The sequence below is a fragment of the Bombus pyrosoma genome, linkage group LG16 (genome assembly GCF_014825855.1).
Source record: "Bombus pyrosoma isolate SC7728 linkage group LG16, ASM1482585v1, whole genome shotgun sequence".
Classification (NCBI taxonomy): domain Eukaryota; kingdom Metazoa; phylum Arthropoda; class Insecta; order Hymenoptera; family Apidae; genus Bombus; species Bombus pyrosoma.
In genome coordinates this window covers 2,851,223-2,875,437 of record NC_057785.1, presented here as the reverse complement: position 1 = coordinate 2,875,437, position 24,215 = coordinate 2,851,223, and the positions used below count along the sequence as shown (strand labels likewise).

Genomic DNA, 24,215 nt, shown 5'->3' with positions numbered 1-24,215 from the left:
TCTCTAACTAATTATTTACAAAAAGGATTACGTTGCTAAAAAAATAGAATAATTGAAATATATGTACAGTATGATAAAATAATAGGTAGTAAAGTATAAATATAACAAAGTATTATCATTGATAATCTTGATAATTCAGTGTACTTCTTCGATTGATAAAGTTAGGAGCTTTAATTTGAAATTGGTACGATTAAAGAGAAAATTTCCTCTGGTGTTCTTCCTTGCCCTGAAATTGGCGTAGAATAACTCTGAAGTCCGCTACAGCACTTTTACTGCAGCGCAATCTATAGGAAAATTGCTTCTAAATTTGAGTTGACGCTGAAGTAGTTCGTAGTTTATGATCATACACCTGTTACAAAATGTCTGTAACCTTGTAAGAGAAATCATCATTATTTTGTAAAGACAAAAATTATTCAATATTTATCTAACGGAGCTCTGGCAGCTTTGTTTCATTCTGATGGATCTGGAAAGCAGACGTAAAAGTTCTGATAAGAGGTTAGTTTTTTTTCAAATTTTTACTAAGTTTTACAAAACGTATTGCATTTGTTACAATAAACAAGTGTTGTTTTATAATTTCTTTTTGTAACAATCTGATTCTAATTAAAATAAAAGCAAATTGTTTCAAAAAATTCAATATGAATGTATGTCTATAATATCGTTATAGAAATGTTTACAATATTTATCATAGAAAATTAAAATTTGTTTGTTTTGCACAGTTTCGACACAGATGACGATTCTGATTATGCTATGATAAAACGAATTAAAATGGAACCAGAAGCTATATTGTCACAGGAAGATGATATAATGGCTCAGTTACAACAAGAAAGTTCTGATTTAGAAGTGGAACCAAGCTTTGCATTGGAAGGCTCTGCAAATGGAGAGGATTGCAATGAAGGTGTTCTAATGCAACATATGGATATCAGAGAGCCTCTCTCTACCTTGAGAAATTTATTAGAACAAAGACTCGGGGTAGAGTTAACAGATTATTCTTTTTGGCTCCAAGATGCACAAATGGTAATCAGTGTGATTAAACAGTCCAATGAATTTGGTAGCATATTTGCTTACACTTATATTTATTTCTTCAGCTAGAAAGCCATAAGAACTTGGTTGATCAGTGCGTGCAAGGAGAGGGATTGGTTCAAGTAAATGTTCAGATAAAAGCAACACAAAGGAGAATAAATATAGTGGATGTTTTGAAACCTGCAGAGGATTATATAGAACTAGCAGAAAACAATGGTATATAGAGAAAATTTATAAATTACCAATAGAGATTTCTTTAATACATATATTTTTCACTACTTAGCATCCACACCAGTAAATGAAGATAGCAAACGAAATGTTATAAGATGGATGGTTGACCCACAATACAAAAAAGAACAAGTATAATTTGTTGAAAATTAAATGTCAAATTTACTTTCAATTTATATGGTGACTATACACTTGTATATATTATACAGGAACGGTTAAAAATTCCAGCCGATCCAAAAGAATGGACACAGACACACGTCAAGCACTGGCTTCAATGGGCAGTTAGGCAATTTAATTTGGCCTCAGTGAGATTAGCAGATTGGAACATCACAGGTCAACAATTGTATAATCTCACCCTGGAAGAATTCCAAGCTAAAGTGCCTCTGGACCCAGGGGAAGTATTCTGGACTCATTTAGAATTACTTCGAAAGTGTAAATTTGTTGGTATGTATACTTACTAAAAAAAGTGATACCTAGAATGCGGATTTTTATGTATTTATATTTAAAAGAAAATTAAATGTGCAAAATTGCACAGAATGTATATAATGTGAAAAAATATATAAAATATCCAAAATATAGTACTTTCTATAATATTTGGTAGGTAAAACAATTTTCTACTGAAGTTTTACTATTTAAATTATATTCACAGTATGAAAAAATTATGCAAAAATTATGCAAAAATATGAATTTGCATAAAAAATTGTGATCTAATGGTATCGAATCATGATCGAATATTTAATTCATTCCGCAATTTTGCAGCTGTCGTTCAGAAGGATCCACCATCGTCACCTACAGAAAATAACGTGGATAAAACCATAAAAATTCGCAACCAAAAGACGGCAAAGCCGCGACCAGTAGTGAATCAACAAGCGCGAGTAGTTAGCGTTCCTTTAGAAAACATCGATTCCACACCAATCACTATAGCGACATCAAGTCGTTCGGTTAACAGTGGTCAAATACAATTATGGCAGTTCTTGTTGGAGTTGTTAACAGATCGCGAGCATAGAGGTGCTATTCAATGGGTCGGGACTGAGGGGGAGTTCAAGTTAAATCAACCGGAAGCGGTAGCACAACTTTGGGGAGCGCGTAAAAACAAACCATCAATGAATTACGAAAAATTGAGTCGTGCGTTGCGTTACTATTATGATGGAGATATGATTTCAAAGGTGCACGGGAAACGATTCGTATATAAGTTTGTATGCGATTTGAAGCAGGTTTTAGGTTATTCGGCAGCGGAGTTAAGTAGGTTAGTGGAAGAGGGCACAAGATATTTCTGATGATATACTATTTTTTTATAATCACAACAATTTTTATCATCGTACTTCGGGCGTGGTTTGTATCAATAATTGTACATATTCAATAGAAAATAGAAAACGGAGAATAGATTATTGTTCAGACAATCTAATTGTACATCGAAATACAGAGATCAACACATAAATTGATGTTTATTTTTCTTTTTATCTTAATTAAATACACCCTTACTTTAAAACCGCGTTCGTGATATTTAATTATCACTATTTATTTAACTATATTTATTCAGAGAAGTACTAGAAATTACAATCCGGTACGTAACTCCTATATGTAGGATACTTAAGATCCGGAAATCTGAAATGCATCTAAACATTTTACCTTTAACGTGAATATATAACCGTATTTTTAGAGATAGTTCCTTCTTTTGTTACGAGATATTCTGATACTATACCGAAATTATAATGTTAAAGCATTATATATTCACAGGGGAACTCCAGTATCTTTTTAAGATGCACCATGTAATAGTGGATTATAGATCTATAGAATGTCGAGTCTCTTTAACTTCCCCGCTTACAGAGCGTCGACGTTTCCGGCCGTTTTCTATCTCTGATGACTAGGACTGACTTTTGATCGGCAAAAGGCAGCACTCATCGCCAATACCAGAGAATCTAGCCTGTGAGATATCGGTCGCGACGTCACAAGTTAGGGTCTCAGGGGACCGGCGACGCGGCAGGCTTTACAATCAGCCCGCCCGCCATTGCCCTTTTTCTCATTTCATATTTTCTCCCTCTTTTATTCGTTATTAATCGTACACATATCCACGCATTCACGTTTTCATCATCTAAGAGGAGTCGCCACCTTCTATATGGTTTTCTTTATAATCTCCTTGTCTTATAGTTATGTTACAGCTACTAGAAAATGTATATATGTAGTAACTTAGAATAATGTCTATGGGTATTATTGCATCGCTTATGGTGATAGATCTTCTTCGTTCTTCTTTAACAAAACTATCTGCACTCAGCACAAACGCGGTTACCAACATATGCACGCTTCAATTTAAAGTTCGCGATTTTCTTTTCAGTAACGATACGGCTAATGTCTTCTTGAAGATGTCGCTGGATGATGAAACGTTGCGGCGTCGACGACCGGGAAAGTTAGCAAGTTGTACAGTGGACTTCGTATATCGCGAATTTCCATTCCCTACTATACAACCTACTACCTCACCCAGGCGTCGTCGCTGATGTGGCTGTCCTCTTCGTAATCGATCTCTTCATGGATATTCATGTATAATATATCGTATAGTAATATAGTAGTTTATAATATAATAAAACAATAATATCGATGTTTATTAAGAAATAATTATGTAACATACTAATAATTAAGAAATGCCTCAACAAATTGCATATTCTATCTAATCTCAGAACACAGGTTTGACGAAATTAGCTTCGATCAAAGTAAGTACATTCATGTTTTGTGTTTCAAGACTTACGACGCTTCGATCGTTACATTACTATTCGTAATTAATTGGTCAGTAAACTGGAAGTGACAGAACGGTAGATACTGCTCTTTTCATCCCTACTTTCAATCGTCATACTCGTCCTATCTCACTTCTTTTCATACAATCGAGAAAATTACTTGGCAAAAAATGCACGCGTTGATAACCGGAAGTGCTGCGGGCTTTCAGGAGGGCAGAGGGGTGTGTGAAGGAGAAGGGGGAGGTTCCGTCGAAAAGCTTAAATGCTGGCCTGACTACATGTACCGGTAGATAGGAGCTTGCGGTATACATATAAAAAAGCCCACAAGTTCGGATCTACGGGTTAGTATCATCAAGTATAGCTGATAACGGCTATCACTGGATCGTTCCGCCATGTGCTCCCAGCTTCCTTTTACTGCTTCCTACTGTCCGTGGAGAAATACTGCAACCGCATCTGGAAATTAACAAAATAGCATTTGATCATAACAAATAAAAATATTATATTCTTGTTTCTTCGATTTTTCTTCTATAAGCATAGTTTGCCAAGTAGAATAATAAGAACAACTGCCTCTTCCTTAATGACTTAATCATGATTTTCGTCAAGTGTAAAGGAATATAAATGATTGTCAAACTCGTTGAACATTAATAAATCTATCGATCGACAAGCATATTCTACAGTTGTTATTTAGAGGCATTATTTTTTATATGAAATTTGATATAATTCGAGTTTTAGAATAAAACTTCTCACGCGTAGGCCCCCGGTTTACTGCGCCATTGCCGGGTAGAGAGATCAGGAGAGCATAGAAAAAGAGGGCCGGGGCTATCCTACAAGAAACAAGACGAAGAAGAGGACGAAGAAGATGGAGAGAGGAAAGAAGAGCAAGAAGAATATAGGAGAGTAGGTAGAGAGTCCGGGCGTTGTAAAAATCCCCTGCCTGCTGCCTCGTAGACAGTTGAATGGCCTCTGCCATCTCCTCACGCGGCCCTAAGGGATGTTAGGCACCGTTTCCAACTGACTGATTACGTTTTACAACCTGGACCTGAAATATGTGCCGTACATTAAAAAATATTCCGGACCAGCTGGTTACGTTATACTTAAGAATATAGAGTGCTTGAGTAATTGATTTTAAAGATATTATTTAGGTTTAATACCCATGTATACGACAGCGAATAATGTTAATTTTACCTTAGATCTCATTTAAAGACAAATTCACCATGGATTTGAATTGTAAATCTCGAAGTTTCAAGTTTCCTTGGGGGAAAGAAACATAGGGAAGTTGAGATTGTTCGTTGTGAACGGATCTTAAGGTCTGGAAGACGGCGAAGGACCTGGATGCAGGAGTAGTCGAGCGGGAATTATGTACGCTACACGAAAAGCTGCGCTCCTCTCTTGATTCCTCGGCAATCGGCTCATTCTTGGTCTCCTCCTACCATGTAAAGAAACAAGAAGAGAGAGAACTTTTAGTAATAGTCGATCATGGAGTTTGCTGAAAGCGGCAAGATATTAGTGGAAGCATCCCTTCTTAAACTCTACAAGTAATTTCTCCTCAAAATGATCCTGAATCCATAAATCCATAAAATCTACTAAGAATGGATTTCATCCCAATTTAACTGCAATCAATTTTAATTAACATTTACTGCATGTTTGAAACAGAATCCCTAAAGTTTCATCATAAAACTTCTAAGAGAACTAAAGTTAAGCATACAAAGCTCAAAAGCTCGCAAGCAAGTCTGCCAATCATCGTTGGTTGGTACGACTGGAACAACCGTAAAAGTAACAGGAAAGATAAGAGGATCAGAGGCCTCTTCTCGCTCGGTTTTTCTTCCTCGAGAGACAGAGAATAGAAAGCTCCAGGGGCAAAAGACGAGAATGTAAGGAGGGAGGAGGGGGAGGACGAAGGAGGGAGGGGGGGAAAGAAAGGAAGTTAAGCGAAGTGAAGAGAAAGGAAAAGAGAAGGGAATACATACGAAGAAGCGAAATGGAATGGTCCCGGGAACGAGGAGGCGCGGGGACAGAGACGTAATCACAGGGGCGTTGAATTAGGGAAGCATCGAAGGGAGTAGAGGGGGATCAAGGGGTGTGGGAGGGGGAAGAGTCGACGGTGGAGGACCGGGGTCACCGCCATATTATATTTAGCGAGACACAGCCGTGTGAATGAACTGCATATCCCAGGGCCGAACGCACTTTGCTCATAATATTTTTGAAATAATTCTTTCCTCCATCTAATTCCTCCCTTATTGTCTTAGAAATTCTCTGCTACGGTGGCTGCCTCAGACGATTTTATGCATACTATTCTTCACAATCAAGTATATACTTAGTGGACGCAATATTTTTTCATGACACTTTTCTTAAGGTCGTGGATAGTATTTTCAGGAAGTAATTGAAGTATCGCTGGGCTTGTTGTGGAGAGAGAAACTAGGAAACAAAGGAAGATTTGTAGTTTATAAAACGGAATAGCTTCGCAAATTGGCTTTATAAGAAATGGTGTATTCTGGAAAGGAAATATATTTCTGTGAGAATGAAATTAATGGATGTTATTGGGATAAGTAACGAAATTATGGTATGTGGTGCATTTGAGCATCAGCCCAATAGGATGGAAAGGAATCAAGTACCTCTTCATGTTCCATTATTTTTCCATTAGTATTCTCTTTGAACTTCAATTGTTAATCACAACTTTTATCATATAGATTCCAGTAATATTGGCTGCCTCTTTGTTTACGCGCAGACTCAGTTTTCAACATGTGATTCTTTATCTCTGCCGATACATTTTCACGTCGGCTTGCTTCGCGGAATGTAACGCTGCCTGACAATAGAACACGTTACATTCATAGAACCCATCAATATGTACATGTATTTATTCTTGTTTTTTAAAAAAGAAAAATTTGCAAGCAGAGGAAACAAATTTTACTCTAAAACCCTAAATATAATTTCTAATAAAAGAAATCTAATAAAAGAAAAGTGTCTATTAAAATATATTATTATAATTCAATGTCATAATTGTTTAAGAATACAGATACATACACATTCACCATCCTTCAATTCTCTAACTTATTTAATTCTACAATAACTTGTTGCAAGGTTTTCCAATTTTTTAAGAAACTAAGTCTAGATTTTCTTCGTGCAATCATCGTAGAGGCCCTTCATGCTATATCATTTATACAATAATTCTCCAAATTTCGAAGATTGCGGTAATTATATATTAAAAAATATTTAGACTTCATAAAGTCTGAGTCATCCCGATTCTAATTTGAACCAGGATATGTTCATATATGAGTGAAGGAAATCAAACACTCATAAGTCGTAAATTACCGGCATGAAGTTAATTACACAAGTTGACACGGATTCCTTTCCATTGTCGTCGCTGGTACATCGTCATGGTTAAAAAAACGTGGTTGCGGTGGAGATAGATTTCTCCGCAAACCGCAAGAAATCGGTGAAAAGAAAAAAAGAGGAGAAGGGGAGTAGAGCGAGAAGTAAAAGAAGAGAAGAAGAAACGTCCCCATAGCAACACGATGCGATCAGGTCTCGCTTGCATGTACAGTCAACCTACATGTGTATTATACAGACACACACACTTGCGAATAATTATGCTCTGTACATAATCACGAATTTCGATAATTAAGAAAAAATCGTACGCATTACACGAATTAAATCCGTTAAAAAACAATAATCGTATTCTGTACAGGGGTGGAAATGACTGACAATGACATTGAAAGACGAATATTTTTGTACAAGATTATAGATTGGTCCAGAGAAAACAATTAATATCGCATAAGTTCTCGAAGAACGAGTGAAAGAAAAAGGTGGCGTTTTTGTAAGGATTGTAATATCATGGCGAGTGACACCGATATGTAAGGCACACACCTTAATACGTTCACAGAGCAACACATGAGAGGTAATGGCAGTGTGGAGTCGGAGAATAAGGTCGCCAAATGGAAAACGATAATCGATTTAACCCGTTGAAAAGGGAATCGACCTTCCACTGCCGGAACAGGTGGAATATCTCCTACGCGCGTCCTCCATCTTGGAACGGAACCAACGTGAACCGACAATCCTACGAAATAAAATTTATTTTCAGTTCTATCTCGGAAAAGAATTAACTGAAATAAAGAACATAATTTAAATGTCATGTTAGAATCATAACAAAAGTAAAAACCTTTGCTTATCGAATATTCCATTGTTATTTAATCTCTTCCTTTAAAAGCAATATGGCGTCTAAAACTTCTCTTATAACAATATCTATATACAGAGTTCTTTTTTGCTTGAGGATTCGTCTGTTAACTAAGCAAATAAATGTCACAAGATTCTCCCCAAAAGCATGAAAGAAACAAAGAGAAACGAATAGCAAAGGAAGCACAGAAAGACACCAACCAGGCGCATTTGAATATCCTGCGAGCTTGCATCGGCGGAGAACTGGTCAATCCTGTCCTGGGGGAACGAGAGCCGCGAACCGAGGAAAAAGGACCTGCCCGAAGGTGTATTCGCCTTCGGTTGCAGCTCGGCGAGTATCAAGCCAATCTGGACCAGCGGCCGATGCAACTAGACTGCCGTTATAATGCGTTACCTCGGCCTCTTAACTACCATCTGCCTTCCCTACGCTTGAACGTGTTTCCAGTGTCCTCAGCAAGCTCTTCACCTTCTTTTGATATTGCATTTGATATCTTGAATGGGAAATTTATAGCTTCATTCATTGTTGGTCATTCGTTGGCTCTCAACGAATTGCAGTTACATAGTATTATAGTAAAGTTACAATACGTTAAAGCTAAAATTTCCCAATTTTACTATATGTGTAGTGAGTACTATGTATCCAGGGAATTAGGAGAACTTTATCATAATTCACTTTCTGTAACTCAAAATTACAATCGTATCTTTTAACATTAGAATTGCATTCTGGTGTTCTATGTAGTTCACAGAAGAGCGACGGAAATAGAATAGTAAGTGAAAGATCCGAATTTTGGTCAGACTTCGATTTAACGACTTACCACGGGCAGATTAGTCGAAAACTTGCGCAACGAAGATAAAACCAAATGTTCACCACCAACTATGGGGAAGACAGAGAAGAACTGAATGAACACAAAGGGGGGAGAGGCCCAGCTGAGGGGAGGGGTGAGAGAGTGTTTTGGGAGGGGGTGAGGAAGGGATAGAAAAAAGGGACACCATGGTTCGATTTAGTACTCCCATACGCCTATCCCCGCCCACCATATAGAGCAAACCGACCAATGACCGGCATGCGTTCTACTAGAGACCGGCTAGATCGAACGCACACTGCGTGCATTCTCTCCCTCTCCTCTCTCAACCCACGAATTATGGGCCTGGATGGGTGTTCTGTGTAGAATAGGTAGCTTGCCTCCTGGGGAGACACCGACAATCGGATCGACTCGATACGTTACCCTGCCCTTTGAATTTTTTTCGGAATTGCTATGTTTTTTTCTTTAAATACGTCGGTTTACTTCTATCTCTTTCAATCCTTCGAACTTCCTCGGTGTAACATCAAATAAACCTACAACAAGATAATTGTTATAACTCTAGAATAGAAAAAGGCTGTTGAGTAAAATATTTTCAGAAAAAAGCTTAAAAAATGCGAGCGAAATAAGGTTTTCCTTTCAGCGAAGTCAGTTCAGTGACAGCAAACAGATCGGAACAAGGTCGGCCATCCCTGATTCGATAAATTAATATCTCCATTAAATCGTTTGATACCGGGCACGTTTCTTCGCTCGCGGACCTATTGTTGCAATTATGTAAATGGTCGCAGGGCAATCCTGACTGTGACACACTCCAGAATCCAAATTCGTATCTGCTTACGTAACCCTCAACTGACGCTAGATAAGATTACGCTTTATCGGCAAAGAAATATCGCAACGAACTTGAAAAATAAAACCGCGCAGTCGGCGACTAACGAAAATTCTCTCAGAGCTCCTGCGCTGTTCGATGAACGTCGATATAATTTATAAGTCTGGGCTTATCAGCTGATAATGTGCTATCTATTAGCAAAAGTTGCAGTCATCATTCCAGTAATAGGAAACATCTAATTGCAATAACGCAATTACAAAGTTTGTTATTAGATGATGTGTTGATTCGTCAATTCCTCGTTCAAAAAATATCCACTATTTCTCCCGTTTCGAAAGTTCTTAATTTTTAATTTCAGACATGGGCAAATGCAATAATCCTCCGGAAGTTTCTGAAGAAGAGAGGAAAGATGGTTCGCCAGGGCATGGGTTGCCAATTAATTTCAATTACCTGTCCTCGAGCTGTAAGCTAATTATCAACGGCCTTGAACTGTGTGTCGCGAATCAGTGCCAATTAACGTTCTGTCGCTATCTGCGAATATCTGGCGAGTCGCGTTAATTACATCCGATTTGAACACGCGGACAGTCAGCAGGTGTAACGCGACACCGCAAGATTATTGTTCATTGTCAATGTCAGACGTCTCCATAGCTACGTTACAGAACTTCGTCAGCCGATCGCTGTTACCTCCAGGAATATTTCTTCGATGCTTAGATCAATCTTCATTTTTGTTTAAGTTAACTGTCCTTTACATAAATGTATATGTCATGTCATAAATGGCATAATCTCTTATCTTCTATGATTAATTTAAAGATAGACAGCATATATTAAGATTTTTATATATGTATGTATATACATGCCTTTTTCCTGATATTATTTTAGATTCTATGAGGTATAGCATCTAAGTATTTCTTTGATTTTGTAGAAATATAAGATGTTCAAGTGTAAAATATTTTTATCTTTGAGTTTCCCTAAAAATAACAGAGGCACGACAACAGTAAAAATAGCTCAGATAAATAGGAGTATTCGTGAGACGTAGCAGGCCGTTAGTATCATTTTCTGATAACGGGAGAGTCAAATACAAGTATTATGCGAAGCTAGAACACTGGTCAAAGATGATGTATTATGAGTTATGAATAGGAAATTAGCAAGTGCAATTCGTGAATCACACGACGACTCCCCCTCAAAAAAAAAACACGTACAATCACAGAATCTAAACGCAATATCTTAAAGAATCTAAAATATCGTCCGTATAATTTAATTTTAGTGCTCAATTAAGAGATATTATTAGAAACAGATTGATTAGAACACAACCTTTACTGTGATTAAAATCTAACAAACTAACAACTGATTAAACGGATATGTATCTTATGTTATTGGAGATACATATAATCACATGTAATATAATTTTTTTATGATTAACAAACACGTGTGGCAAGTATCGAGTCTTAATATCAATTACACTGACCTAGCCAATAGCCGGCTAGATAAGAGTAGCCATGCGTGTGTCCGTGACGCGAGTAAATCGTGGCATTGCACGTTGCACCGGTTGCAACGAGGCGTTGCACGCTGCGTGCCGCGCACGGGGAACACGCAAGCAAGGAACAAGGCTTGCGCCAGACAGTCTGTTGCACAACTTAGGTATTGATCTTGGCCGGAACTAGTTTCCGTTTCCGTCTTCCCTTCCTAGCGTTCTCACCGTTTGCTTCGATTCAATTTGGAAAAAGCCGCCAACTTGGCTACATTCTCTTTTTCCACGATACGATAAGAAACTAAAAAATTATATAAAGAAACTTCAAAATAATTTTAAAATAAGTGAAAATCATTGTGACCGATCAGGGAACTGACTACTTCACCATTATTACTTTCGGTTCCACTGCCACGAACCAAATGTTTTACCAACTACTAAAGTGATCTTAATTACATTTAAGTTTCCTCCTTTCTCTTTATTCTCCACTCTCCAAATTAATTGCACACATAGCTCGTGTGTTAAAGTTTGATTAAAAGTACAGCTTCTTCTTTACTCATATAGATGGTTTTCACTTCCGGTTCGCTTTTTCCGTTCGCCACTCGTTTTTCGTTCGCGAACAATCAATCGAGCTGCAACGAGGAGACCGCGGGAGTACATTGCACCGGCGAGGTATTGATCTCGCTCGCGGGTGTCTTTTTCGGTTCTCGTGTCCCCTCGTACAAACTTCCCATTCGAACTTTCAATTCTCGATCCTTCGCCTACCTTACCGACTGGAAAAAACCTAAAAAAGACATTCGACTTCTCATTCATGGAAAAGGCCTATCGTCTTCGCGGCCCAATTTGGAATCAATTAAACGTACTTTATGAGCCTCTAGTTTCGTAAACAAAAAACATCGCGTGTCCAGAGGAATCGAATATTGGTTCCGGGAAGAAACTAACATATATAAGTTGCGTACTGCCACAAGATTAGGGAGACGGAAGGGAGGAAAAATTGTAAAAAACCCGTCCAAGCCCGAAGCACTTTCCGTCAGCCTTTAATTTTCATCAGCCGTGTCTCTTCTTCACTCGAAACAATCGCTGTCGATAAGTTATCGAAACTAACGACAATGCGCTTCGAGTTCCAAGAGTGTGATAAATCTCCAATTCTCGCGCATTTATCTGTCTTCCAGCGGTATATCCTTTTTACCCTTCTCATTTTGCTATATCCAAAGCACGTTGATTCGATCGATCTACACAGCCACGTGATGGTGAAAAAGAACGAAGGAGAAAACAAACGCAGGAGCCAAGCATTGAGGCCATTTGCAAACACGTCAACCACACCGCACCACTACGCTAAAATAAATATAGAAAAACTATAAGTATTTCAAAATTACAGGCAACCTACAATTTATATAACTTCCATTTTTTAAGTAATTTATACATTTCGCTTTATGGTATATAGACGTGGATTAACATTCACGTAAATATAACGGTAATATTGTTTACCGAAAAATAATTCTGCTGCTGTAATCTTGGTTCAACGCGAACCGCTCAGTTGTAGCGCGCCATTTCAATATGGCGTCGGTAGAATACAATTTCAAGTAGAAGAGGTAGAACGTGTGGATAAAATATATGTATGTAGCATAATTTGTTTCCCTCACGAACTGAAAAAAGACGACAAATCGTCTGTTTTTAAAACAAAATCATTCAAACGATTCTAAACGCAAAAAATTTCCTCGGCTGCATAATATCTGCAACTCAAGTCGCGGTACAATGTCTCCTTTGTTATCTCCTGCGCTATGATTTGCAACACAGTGGCATGACTCGAAGAATGTGTGATGTTTCTAGAAACAAAGCAATGCCAATGCCCCTTGATATGGAAAGCAAGACACAATGGAATATTACGGCTACCTCGCTGACTGTATCCAGTCGTACTCTTTATCATTGGAAAGAGAAATTGAATTACGTCCTGTCAATGCTTTCTCGGAACCTTTACCAACGAATAACTTCGCTGTTTCCTGTCGAAATATGCATTAACCTTCCTATTCTTTTGAAAATATTCGAACAATTTGCTTGAGAATTCAATATATTATTTCAACATTAAAGCTATTAAAGTAAACGAAGAAAATTAATTACGTTTTATATCTGGAGAGAAACTAAATAGCATTTTTTTAGTTTTATTTGAGGTATAATATATTACCAACATAACCGTAGCAACGATCTTGGGAAGATTATGGATCTCTTTATCTCTAATAGAAAATTGTTTATTGTAATCACATTTTTCGGCCAAATGTATTATTAAAAGGCGAAGAATTTGATTTCGGGCCGAAACAAAGATGTTGGCGTCCATACATACATACATATACTTCTCTTAGAAACATCTTCGCCGCCTCGGACCTGTCAAAACGTGCGCATGCGCTGCAAGGGGAAATGAAACAACAGGGAATGTCATTGACCCCGAGTGCATGTACATATCTAACAAGAGGTTAAGGTTAATTTTATCACTCTATGGTGAAAAATACTTCCTTCCATCATTAACGTGGAATTCTATGCAGGCATCAAAAATTGAAGAAAGAGCATTGATGACCCTTTCCTTTCTCGCATAAATAATTGCGATCATATTCGATAATTTAAGTTCATCTTTCGGCAGTTCCATCACATACCAAAGCGAATTCTTTATGGAACAAAAGGAATCATTTACCTCATGTAATGATCTACAAAATTTTAGTAAAACACGCTGGAATTCACTGCAGATTAACAATTTTTTAAAAAATGATGACTAAAATAATTTTATGATTGAGAATATAATATACAGATGATCAGAAGCTATATACGGTTATAAGTTTGTTAGATTTGTAGCTTTGTAATAGCGGTAGGAAGGTGTATGGTAGTATCGATTTTTTGCAAAAGTCTCCAACTTTTTCTTTTATTAATGTAGAAAACGTTAACTGCATTTTTATGACTGTAAATTTTAAATGTGTAAAAAAAATATTAGAAGTATGGCCGAATGACAAGGCAGAAAATTGTAAAGAAAAATAAATTGCTCGAGCGCTCTATGCCACGTGCACCGAAGTCAGGGTTAATATTCATTTGCATCGATCGTTCATTTCCGAAGCCAGAGCTTCCGGTTATCAAACAACGCACAAAATAAAAACCTATACCCATAAGATATCAATGACCATGATTAATTGAAACAATACAAAGGACTGGTATCTTAAAGTATTAACAAATTACCTAATATGTAGATAAATAGATAATATATTGCCTTATTTGCTATTCACTTACCCATGAAATAATAGATTCTGCCTGCAGCACATCTCCTACAATTATCCTCATCGATTACACCAGATATTCCAGAGCTACATAAGGACTCGCCTGAATCTTCACCACGTCGACCATACACTGTGTGGACACACTGCACGCACACACCCGTCACACAGCACAATTAACCGGGGAAAAACCGGCGTCTCCAGATCCAAGGAGGGAGAAGAAAACACTTGCCACTTTGCTGGACACCCGCGTCACTCATGGGAAGATACCATGTCACCTTCCAGTCACGGTCACAATCGCGATTCGCGCGTCCGGTTTCAGGGAAAATCGTATCCAAGAATATTCTCGAACTTAAATTCACCATACTTTCAGAATAATCTCAAAAAACTAGAATTCCCCTAGAAAATGATTGAAACTCTCGAAGAACTTTGACAGTTGGTATCCGATAATCGAGTTTCCTCTACCGGAAGTGTCTCTGAAAATACGTAACCATGTTAAATAACCGCGGGAGGGGACTGAAATTCACTCGTTAAAACACCGTGCTTTTTTCAGGAGATTAGTAGAAAAGCGACACGAAATAGCACAAAGAAATTCTACGTAGACATACTTAAAAGTAAAGAAACGACGGAAAACGTCGGATGGAGGAACACGTACTGGTTGTTCGGGCATACGGCTATACAAGAAGCGAGCTTCGTCGGTGACAGCGACAGACTGCGTGCCGTGGGACGCCAGCTGAACCAGCGAACGAACCGAGACATGGACGGTGGAACCCGGACGGGAGGAACGGCGGAACGAACGGAACGGCGGACTATCAAGCTTGCACCTTTGCTCCCCGACAACGATCAACCACGGTCCCGGCTGCACTTCGTGTTCCACACGCGTCGGCCCTCGCATCATCTTTTTCATTGGGAGCTCGAGGAGCGGAGAGGAAAGAATGCCGCTTATTTGATGCACCGGGAATTTCATTGGTCCTTATGTATTGCAACATACTCCAGTGATGAACCTTCCCAGATTTCATATCTCTGCAACAGGAATTATTTATGAAATATGTTAGATAAAGTACCTATAATGATAACATATATAGAAAAATTAGTTTTTTTTTTAGAATTACGTAGTAACAAACACCACAAGTGTGAAAAAGGAGAGTCTCATCCTACTTCCGGAGACGAGGTCGAGGCATCTCGTGCGGAAAAACCGAACGACGGGGTCAGACGGCCGGGTTCAGTGACACGGAGAGAATTTGCTTTTCCGCGGGGGTGGAAAGTGGAGGAACAGAGACGGAGTTTGAGAGGGGGTGGCTACTGGGTTGGCTGGACGGAGGGGTAGGAAGGTGGGAGGACTCGACAGGGTAAACGTACTTACACGCTAGCACGAATTCGGCGCGAAGGAGAACGGGAACGAAGGCGAACGTTCGTATAGTTGCAGAGAGCTTCGAGGCTGCTCGGAGACGCACATGGCTGCCTCTTCTCTCTATTTCTCTCCCTTTTTCTCTCTCCGTCTGGTCTTTGCCCTCTCACCCTCTTGCAGTCGGTGGTCTGTCGTGTTCCGTCTCTGTTCCTCTCAGTCAACTCTCCGTTTAGACCGTGCGAAATTCAGTGCCAGTGGCGTAACCAGTGGGGGACCATCGACCCCACTCCACATTACTATAGTTTCACTCTTACCCCTCCCTCGTGCAGTCGGCCAGCGTTGCCACTTGCCAATAGCGTTGCCAGCTCGCTGCAATTGAGTGGGAGACAGCCCCCTCCCCCTTTTATCCCGCCTAAGGTCGACTTAGAAAATCAGACAGCGTGCAGCGAAAATACCACCTGCGACATCCTTCTGATTCTGTTTAATTTTTATTGATGATTTTACCCTTTATATCTCCCTGTGACGAGCGATATATGTGTTACTCTTTCAAGGAGAATTGGGGTATCGCTTTTGAAAAGACCAGTATTGAGTGATTGTACAAGACTATAAGTTATCATCTTTGAGCTTTACCAGTAGTAAAAATATTAAATATTGATGAACTAGGATGTGCTACTATGTCAGTCCTTTTCCAAGTACCTCTATTACCTCTATTTCAATCATTTCAATTCCCTATAAGAAAGATAAGTCAAGCATTATATTCTATTCCATCCTTATACTTAGATTGCATAATGACGAAGAATACTTATACCTTGGGGATTAATTCCCCGCTGTACTAACAGATGTGCAGATCTTGTAATATTCGTAATATGTATTTTATATTGGACTGATGTAACTGTAAAATGTCACTGACGATTTTATTTTCCTGTGCACCGAGCGGACCAGTCTCTCCTCTTACGGGGAGCTACCGCTGGATACGTGTGAGCTTGCCGCCTGTTCACATAGGCAGAAGCACATGCGTATATATGTATAGTGCGTTCACATGAAAGCTTGAAAAGTGCAATGGACGATATCTCGTGCTGCTGGCTGCATATAGGTATGTAGTGGGGGTGGTGGAGGCCGACATGGCGGCCAGTTTTCTGGAACGTACACGAGCCTGCCTCTACCAATTTTCTTCCTCCGGCCAGTCTGCCTCTCAATCTTTATCTTCTTCCTTCCTTCCGTGCATACCCTTTTGTCTCTCTTTTTTACCCTCGTATTTCTTGAAAAGGGAAAGAAACCGGCTGAGATTGAAAAGAAACATCCATCGGATTACTAGACTTGTTTGTAGTAGCAACAACAGTATGAATAATTGCACGTAAGAGTATTGGCCTCGATCGAATATCTTGTTCCCATAAAATTGACAATATACATACGATATCCTGACTTCTGTTCATTGAGCTTCTTCGATCGAAGATTAGATCGGAACAAAAAATTAATTGATGCAAAGATCATAGACGAAGCATCACAAAGCGGTTCTAAGAGGCTCGGCCCCCAGTATGTTAAATATTTGTCGTCACAGGCTTCATTACTCTCGAAAGATTGATCAAGGGGCCGCGGAGAGGCAGCAGGAGTCAATAAGCAGAGGAGCCAAGTGTCGGTGAAGGTGTGCAGGCTTAAACTTTAATTCATATGAGTGAATATCGCTCAATCGAGCCGAGAAGATTTCGTCCATCACGCTTCGCTGCCACCTTCCACCAGTATTCCAGCCATTCTGTATTTCACGTCTATTTCAAACAGCTCGGTAATTAGATTTAAGTTAAAACATATTGTTCTCAAAAAGCGATTGAAAATTGATCAACAAATTCTACCAAAACTTACAAATTTATAATCTTCTACCAGGCAATATGGCTGCCACATTTGTGCCATTTTAATCGCAATGCTACCTATGCAACACCTACCACATAGCATCGTATCTGATCATTCATTAACTGTAAAAGCACGAGTTTCCTCTAACGAAACAACTTAAATAATTCCCAAGATTATAATATTCGTTCTTTCTCTCCCCTCTTCAAGCCGTTTCGACACTGTCACGGATATATAATCGAGGATGAAAGAGCAGAGCGAGTCGGTAAGTATCGGACAAGAACAGACAGCCCTTATAGAAGAGAAAGAGAGAGAGAAATAAAGAGTCGTGGAGAGGGGGAGAGCGAGTGCAGTTCTCGCGATCCAGCGTGCGTTGCACTCCGCACGAAAAAACATCGTCCGGGCGGGTCGAGGAAGGAGGAGGTGGATCTTCGTGCATCTCCGGCCCGCGTCGGAGCTTATATTGATCACGAGAGAGTGCACGATATTCGAGAATACATTATACGCGGACTCTAGCCTAGCCGGACTGCCTATAGTCACGCGGAGTATAGGCAACCAGGCCGCTGCACTCTACTCCCTCCCCCCTAAAACCCTTCCCCTGCTCACCACGACGACTTGATCCCCTCTCCTTTTGATTGTCTACCTGTCCTTGTTCAATGCACTCCCTGGTTCTTCTTGTTCTTCTTGCTTCAACTGAACCTCCAGTCTAGTGATGGACACTCGTTTCTCTCTCTGCATCGAATTTCTGAACAATTTTTGATGGAAAAAATGATTCTGACCCGTAGCTAGATCTCAAAATTTAATACAGTTTGGAGTTTTTCAATGATCTAGGTTGTGTCTCTTGGAAAACTTTGATTTTGGAACTCTAAAATAGTAGATAATATAACATTAATAATAAAAGGTAGGAACAGAAACTCTTGTGCTTAATTGGTCTAAGATGCTTCGAACCTATCACTGCTACATCTCATGCTCCTTCGTCCCCTTCGACTCTCCCTCTCAAACACATCCACATATACAGGGCTAGACTGCTTGTTCTCTTTCCGTTTCATTTTTCATCTTTTTCTTTCTTTCTGCTTCTCTGCCCGCCTCCCCGCCTTTGGCTTCCTCTTTGTCATATACCCCTATATTTCGTGTGTTGTCTGTCGTTCTTTTTCTCTCCGTCATCTACTCCATTCCCTAGCCGCTATTTTTCTCGATTTCTCGATTTCTCTCTCTCTCTCTCTCTCCCCCCTCGGTCGCACTCTGCCTGTATCACCCCAATTGCGGCCGATTGCCTGTGCATTTCCTCCTGGAATTTGTACGACAAAACTACAAACACGGACTATTGCTCTTCTAGACCCTTAATTGCTTTAAAATAATTAACAAAGAAATATTCCATAAGTATATATCTCCTTTACAGGAAATTGTTGTGTTATCAACGTACTGGCTTCATAGAACCTTTAGAACAGAGTTGTGGAGCAAATTCTCCTGAGGTGCGGGTATTAATCCAGAAGGTTCTTCATAGCATCCCCCAGGAGCCTCCCCACCTATCGAGGACACGTCGACGATGCCGATGGAGGGGATCCGGATGGAAAGAAGGGAAAAGGGGCGGCGTGCGGGCAGGGGTCTGTTGGCGGGTATGCACGGTAGGGGCAGAAGAGGACCTTGGCCTTTTCGCGGGGCAAAAATAAAACCTGTTGACACCGAAGCCCCGCGGACGTAAAGGAACCTCTCTGTCTCCCTTCTTCGACCAGTTTCCAATATCTCTCTTAAATATTCGCCTGATGATTCTCCTCAAATTGCACGATTTTCAAACTTGTTCATATAGGTTAGGCTGCTATTATTTTGTTAGTGGAAATTCCAAGCTGGTCTAAAAATAAAAGGAGAACAAGGATATGTTAGATTAGACCAAAGTGGAATAAGGCGCATTTGTACTTTTGCGTTCACAAAACGTCATCGTTACTGTCGATGCGTAAAATGAACGCCCCCGCGGCTTTGTGCGCTCCCAGGGCCGATTTCATCGCATGTTGGAGTCTCCGCTTCGCACGGGCATTCCTTTCTACTACTGCATTTCGGCCATTCTTTTTGCTGCTTTAACCTTCTAGAACTTTTTTTCCGATACATCAACATCTATCGCAGTATATTTCCTCCAAATTTCGTCATCTAGGTTTCAATAATTTTTCATCGCGGACATTCTTCGTAATATTGTCAAGTTTCTCTTAGTTTAGAACTTTATGGTGACTCATGGAATCGAGTATGGCTCGGCTATACTCGACTTCTGAGAAAATCCGCATTATTCAAAAGTGATCTCAGTGTTATATACAGTAATACCGGTCGAATGCATCTGGTCTCCAGTGTTTCCCCTACAGTACCTACCAGACACGCTGCTCCAACGATTGCTTTCTGCGTGTTCGTGCGTGCACGATGCCGAGCATGCACCTTGCCACGACTAGACGAGCGAGAGACGACGAGAAGCGGCCTCCGGCAACCTCAACCTAGCTACAGACAACCGCTACCGTCTCTGTGTGCACGCTATGCTGCCACGACGCGGAAAAAAGCAATACAGAATGTACCGACTAGGCTACCAGCCGCTACTCCCCCTTTTTTTATGAGAAAATTTTGTTTGAAAAGCGATACGGCAGTTGTACTTTCCTCCTCTTGCATGATCATTCCTCTTGAATTTATTTAGATCTTTGTTTAGTAGTCGTTGTTTAGCAAAAATAGATATAGTTATAAGTTAACTATAGACTTCTATAATGAAATAAGAATAATTATAATTTATCGGTACAAATTGTTAAGAATTCAGTATTACCTAACCCCCATCTAATATACAAATTGACCGCAAAGTACTTCCAAAACTAAAATAAGCTTGCACATGGAAACAAAATATAGCTGGTACAGGAAGCAACGCATCAGGATGGAAACGCATCGTATCGGAATGCACCTGCCATCGAACACGGGAAACGAGCTTACGCAGAAAAATGCGATTCTTCTGCAAAGTTGAGCGATTCCCGGCAAGAGAAAAGGTCACGCACACCTGCGTAACCACGGTACAGGTATGTGCACTGCGCATAGCATCGATAGTAGGTATATACATAGCTTTGTGAGCCTCCACCGATGTAGAATAACTCGATGCTCTTCGGCTAGACAGACCAGAGACAGAAAATGGCGTATTTTTTTCTCGTAACAGTGCATTTTTCATCGAGTAACGCTTTACATATCTACAAATTTTAAAATATAATATACTCGAAATATAAAGAGGATGAAAGATTGCGGAATTAATAATAATGGAAACAAATTTGTTTAATATAGAGAAGTTGCAACAATAAAAGCGGCAGTACAACGTGACTACCATCGATGGGGAAACGTATAAATAGAGGGCCGGCCTAACAGGCCATATCGGAAAAATTCTCATTTAGCCCCTGGCCAATGAAAGACCAGGTGGGTCCGCATGAAAAACTCCAGAAGGGAAAGGGTCACGCCTGTTAACTTCTGGAGATCTTAGAAGAGTGGCTCAATGGAGGGGACCACGAGTGCATCTGCATCCGGGAAATAAAACGTATCGTGCTAAACAATTAAACAAAACTGAAATATGAGGTGGTCTGGCTAATTGCCATTTCAGCTGATTGGGTGACTTCTCATTTTAAAGTTTCCGCAACTTCCTACAATAAAAAATATATTGATATTTTAATGCAACTGCAACTTGAACGTCGAAGACACAAAAATAACAAAATAACGTTATGGGAAAGTTCAATAAAATATCTCAAAAATAATAATGAAATACCTAGTCGTGATTGTTGATTCGTTCCTGGTTGCAAGCAGTTTTTCATCTGTAAAAGTAGTCGAGATAAAGAGAATATCCAAGACAAAAAGCAAGTAGAAAGGAGTACGGAAGAGAGGAAGAAAAGGGAGAGAGAGAGAACCTTGGCCCACAGGCCTACTGCAGCGCTGCAGCTTGCTTGCAATGTGCCTCCACTGCTCTGCCATTCATGTGGGAAACACCCTAGTATCCGTTCGTCGTGGGGCTGGGCCAACAACCGCCGGAAAAATTTCTCTTTCGATGCACTGCAACGGCCCCGCCCCGTATGCTAGAGTATGGGGAAGAAAAGTTTAGGATAGACGGTGCAGGCTGAACATTGCAATGTCCACCAATTTACTCGAGATGGAGATTCTATGAACCATTGAAAATCGCCTTGTATAGTATCTCACGAAAGTATTCGAATACTTACCAAAGAATTTATTTTATGATTTTATGAATATATTATGTGCATTATACGAAATTATTTGAAATTTCGTTGGCACTGTAACGAGATACGACTATCAGGATTACTGTAGTAATATTTGAAATCAATCCGAAAATGTATGAAAGAGTTAGAAGATTTTTGTTGCAAACATATATTGAGTGAAAAAGTTAGTATAGAGTATGAATAGTAACCTTAAAAACACAGTTAGTCTTAAAGATGATAAGGATTTCATTATACGTATATTGTGGCTTACTAATATGTGAATACTCGACTGTTCATCTAATAAACATCTTGTAATATCTGTATACATTTTCAGATCTGTTGTACATTTTATTAGTGCCATCGCGATAATCGTGTCTCGTTATGAAATGATGCCAATGAAATTTCAAAATATTTTGTGTAATGTGTATGCACATACATAAAAAGTTTTTGGAAGTGTAAGAATACTTTCGTGAACCACTGTATACCAGTTTCAGGTGCGATTCGTTTAAAAAAATAGTAAAATTAAACGTATTATTTGGAGAATTAAGCAGAGTGGCTTTTTAACATTATTCACAATAAGTCATGAAATACGAAATTATGTAGTTAAGGAAACTTATTACAATGCATGCAATAAAATTTTAATAGATTAAAAAAAGCGGCCGCAAAGTGGGTGGCCAGCGCTACTATTGTTAGTGATTATATTAACACATTCATGGCCAAATACAAAATCGAGGTTCTGCAGAGAATTCGAAAAATTTGATTTCGAACATCGTACTACTATTAATTAAAATAACTACAAAAAAGTCCTATTTTTTTAAAATCACTAACTAAACTGCATGGATTTATTTTAATTATGGAAAATCGTACTCACATGTCAGTAATTGTTAATGTTTAAAGTAATTTTTATAACGTCTTTTACTAATTTTCTTCAATATGATATACGTATTAATATATTATCGCCTCTTTTATTATTGTTGACAATAGAATTGACCATATGACATCGACCTTCTATGGTTTACGATCTCATTAGCCTAACCTAGGACTCTCCTTGCATCTTTAACCTCGCACGATCGAATAGCCCGATAACATTATGTACGCTTGAACTTGCTCTACGTTGCTTCCCGCGTTTCAATCGGCTCGAGGATTGCAAATGACGATAAGAAGATCGATAAAGATGATCGATTTTTAGTTATCTCGTCAATATGTTAATCGATATATGTATCGATCAATCTCGGAACTCAAAAATTTCTGTGCACTGTTAATATCACGCTTTGATATTTTAAACAATTGCGATTCTCGAAGAATACTGCCAAGAACGCAATCAGCATTCAAACAAGGAAATTAACGTTAAAAGTCCGTATTTCGTCCTACGATTGAATCATTACGTACACTAACGTGCATAAGTATTTAAACGCTTTCAAATAATCGCAAATATATACATCAAATATTCTTCAAATAAAGCTCTTTAATCTTATCTCGAGTAACCATTTACATTTAGTAAATATCGATAAAAACAACAGTTAATATTAATTAACATAAACAGAAAAGTAAGGAATCCTAAAGTGAAACCTAAGTTAAGTGACATTAAATGTGTGTATTAATATTGAGAATAAGCGTCGTAATAAGTTGTAGAATAAGCGAAGTATGTGTCTACAGCTAACATCCGACAAGTTTATATAAAAAAAATATTCTAGCTACAATTTGGCGAAACATTTGACTTCAGGTAATAATGTTAAAGATATAATACAAATATTAATATTTTTATTGGATTGTATCAAGCGTCCAAATTTTTATACATGGTAGTGTACATTCTAACAAATGATTTTGTCCAAAGTAGGCAAGTGTCCGATATCAAATCAAATTAAGTATCGATTTTTGATAATGCGAATCATTAACTATGATTATTCTCCTTAGAGTCGATTCGTCATATTCGCATACTGAACTTGATCCCTTTCCATTTGATCGACAATTGCGAACGCGTGCCAGAATCAACCGGCAGCACGAAAAACAGCGGAAATGCGAATTCTGTTCTTTACCTCGGTAGTCCAGTGAGAACAGGAACGTCGCCGCATCCCATGGACCCGTGCGTAGACATCTCTAACCGTAGAAAATCCAACGACATAGGAAACAACGGAGAAAAGAACGTGACGATGTATATATCTTATATCTATCGAACACCGTTCGTTCGTATGTTAGGTCGCCGCTCCCTGAGAGATCACTGCCCTCACGCACACCCGGTGCCTTCTCTCGTTCCTTTGGTTGATCGTCGTCGTGTGTCTCTCTGCCCCAACGACGGGAGCCAGGGGCGTGCCACGAAACTGGCGTGCCCATCGCGAACGATAT

At 39.2% G+C, this 24,215-nt stretch overlaps 3 protein-coding genes and 3 long non-coding RNA genes across 16 annotated transcripts in view; 2 read left to right on the top strand and 4 right to left on the bottom strand.

Annotated features, from left to right (window-relative positions):
* Positions 1-48: 48 nt before the first annotated feature.
* Positions 49-2,686, top strand: LOC122576321 (DNA-binding protein Ets97D). Its single transcript, XM_043746469.1, has 6 exons — positions 49-495; positions 717-1,014; positions 1,086-1,236; positions 1,304-1,380; positions 1,458-1,692; positions 2,008-2,686. Exons 1-6 carry the CDS (start codon positions 458-460, stop codon positions 2,523-2,525), a joined length of 1,317 nt encoding a protein of 438 aa, XP_043602404.1. The 5' UTR covers positions 49-457; the 3' UTR covers positions 2,526-2,686.
* Positions 2,687-11,235: 8,549 nt separating this feature from the next.
* LOC122576340 lies at positions 11,236-12,554 on the bottom strand. Its single transcript, XR_006319709.1, has 3 exons — positions 12,090-12,554; positions 11,615-12,010; positions 11,236-11,530 (listed from the first exon to the last, which is right to left on the bottom strand). It is a non-coding gene; the product is annotated as an uncharacterized LOC122576340 (long non-coding RNA).
* Positions 12,555-12,720: 166 nt separating this feature from the next.
* LOC122576339 lies at positions 12,721-17,835 on the bottom strand. The gene is made up of 6 exons (XR_006319708.1): positions 17,683-17,835; positions 16,634-17,588; positions 15,841-16,554; positions 15,133-15,500; positions 14,494-14,953; positions 12,721-12,872 (listed from the first exon to the last, which is right to left on the bottom strand). It is a non-coding gene; the product is annotated as an uncharacterized LOC122576339 (long non-coding RNA).
* Positions 17,454-24,215, top strand: part of LOC122576333 — an 8,837-nt gene continuing 2,075 nt past the window's right edge. For 3 of the 9 annotated variants that reach the window (XR_006319701.1, XR_006319704.1, XR_006319702.1), the window contains exons 1-3: positions 17,470-17,605; positions 17,878-17,932; positions 19,067-19,139. The gene's annotated coding sequence lies outside the window, so the exon portion shown is untranslated. Of the gene's footprint in view, positions 17,606-17,877; positions 17,933-19,066; positions 20,703-20,958; positions 21,422-21,778; positions 22,367-23,462; positions 24,025-24,215 lie in introns of those variants that run through there. The other 6 variants (XR_006319700.1, XR_006319703.1, XM_043746490.1 and 3 more) reach the window with 6 other exon arrangements.
* LOC122576341 lies at positions 17,977-19,225 on the bottom strand. The gene is made up of 3 exons (XR_006319710.1): positions 19,091-19,225; positions 18,616-18,955; positions 17,977-18,532 (listed from the first exon to the last, which is right to left on the bottom strand). It is a non-coding gene; the product is annotated as an uncharacterized LOC122576341 (long non-coding RNA).
* On the bottom strand, positions 21,169-24,035 carry LOC122576334. Of its 3 annotated transcripts, XM_043746496.1 has the most exons (4): positions 23,909-24,035; positions 21,570-21,734; positions 21,431-21,476; positions 21,169-21,308 (listed from the first exon to the last, which is right to left on the bottom strand). In XM_043746496.1, the coding sequence occupies exons 1-4, from the start codon at positions 23,942-23,944 to the stop codon at positions 21,265-21,267; spliced, it is 291 nt and encodes a 96-aa protein (XP_043602431.1). In that variant the 5' UTR covers positions 23,945-24,035; the 3' UTR covers positions 21,169-21,264. The 3 variants fall into 3 exon arrangements, 2 of the variants coding, with proteins under 2 accessions (XP_043602431.1, XP_043602430.1); XR_006319705.1 differs by lacking the exon at positions 23,909-24,035 and adding an exon at positions 22,744-23,285 and having other exon boundaries at positions 21,431-21,734; XM_043746495.1 differs by having other exon boundaries at positions 21,431-21,734.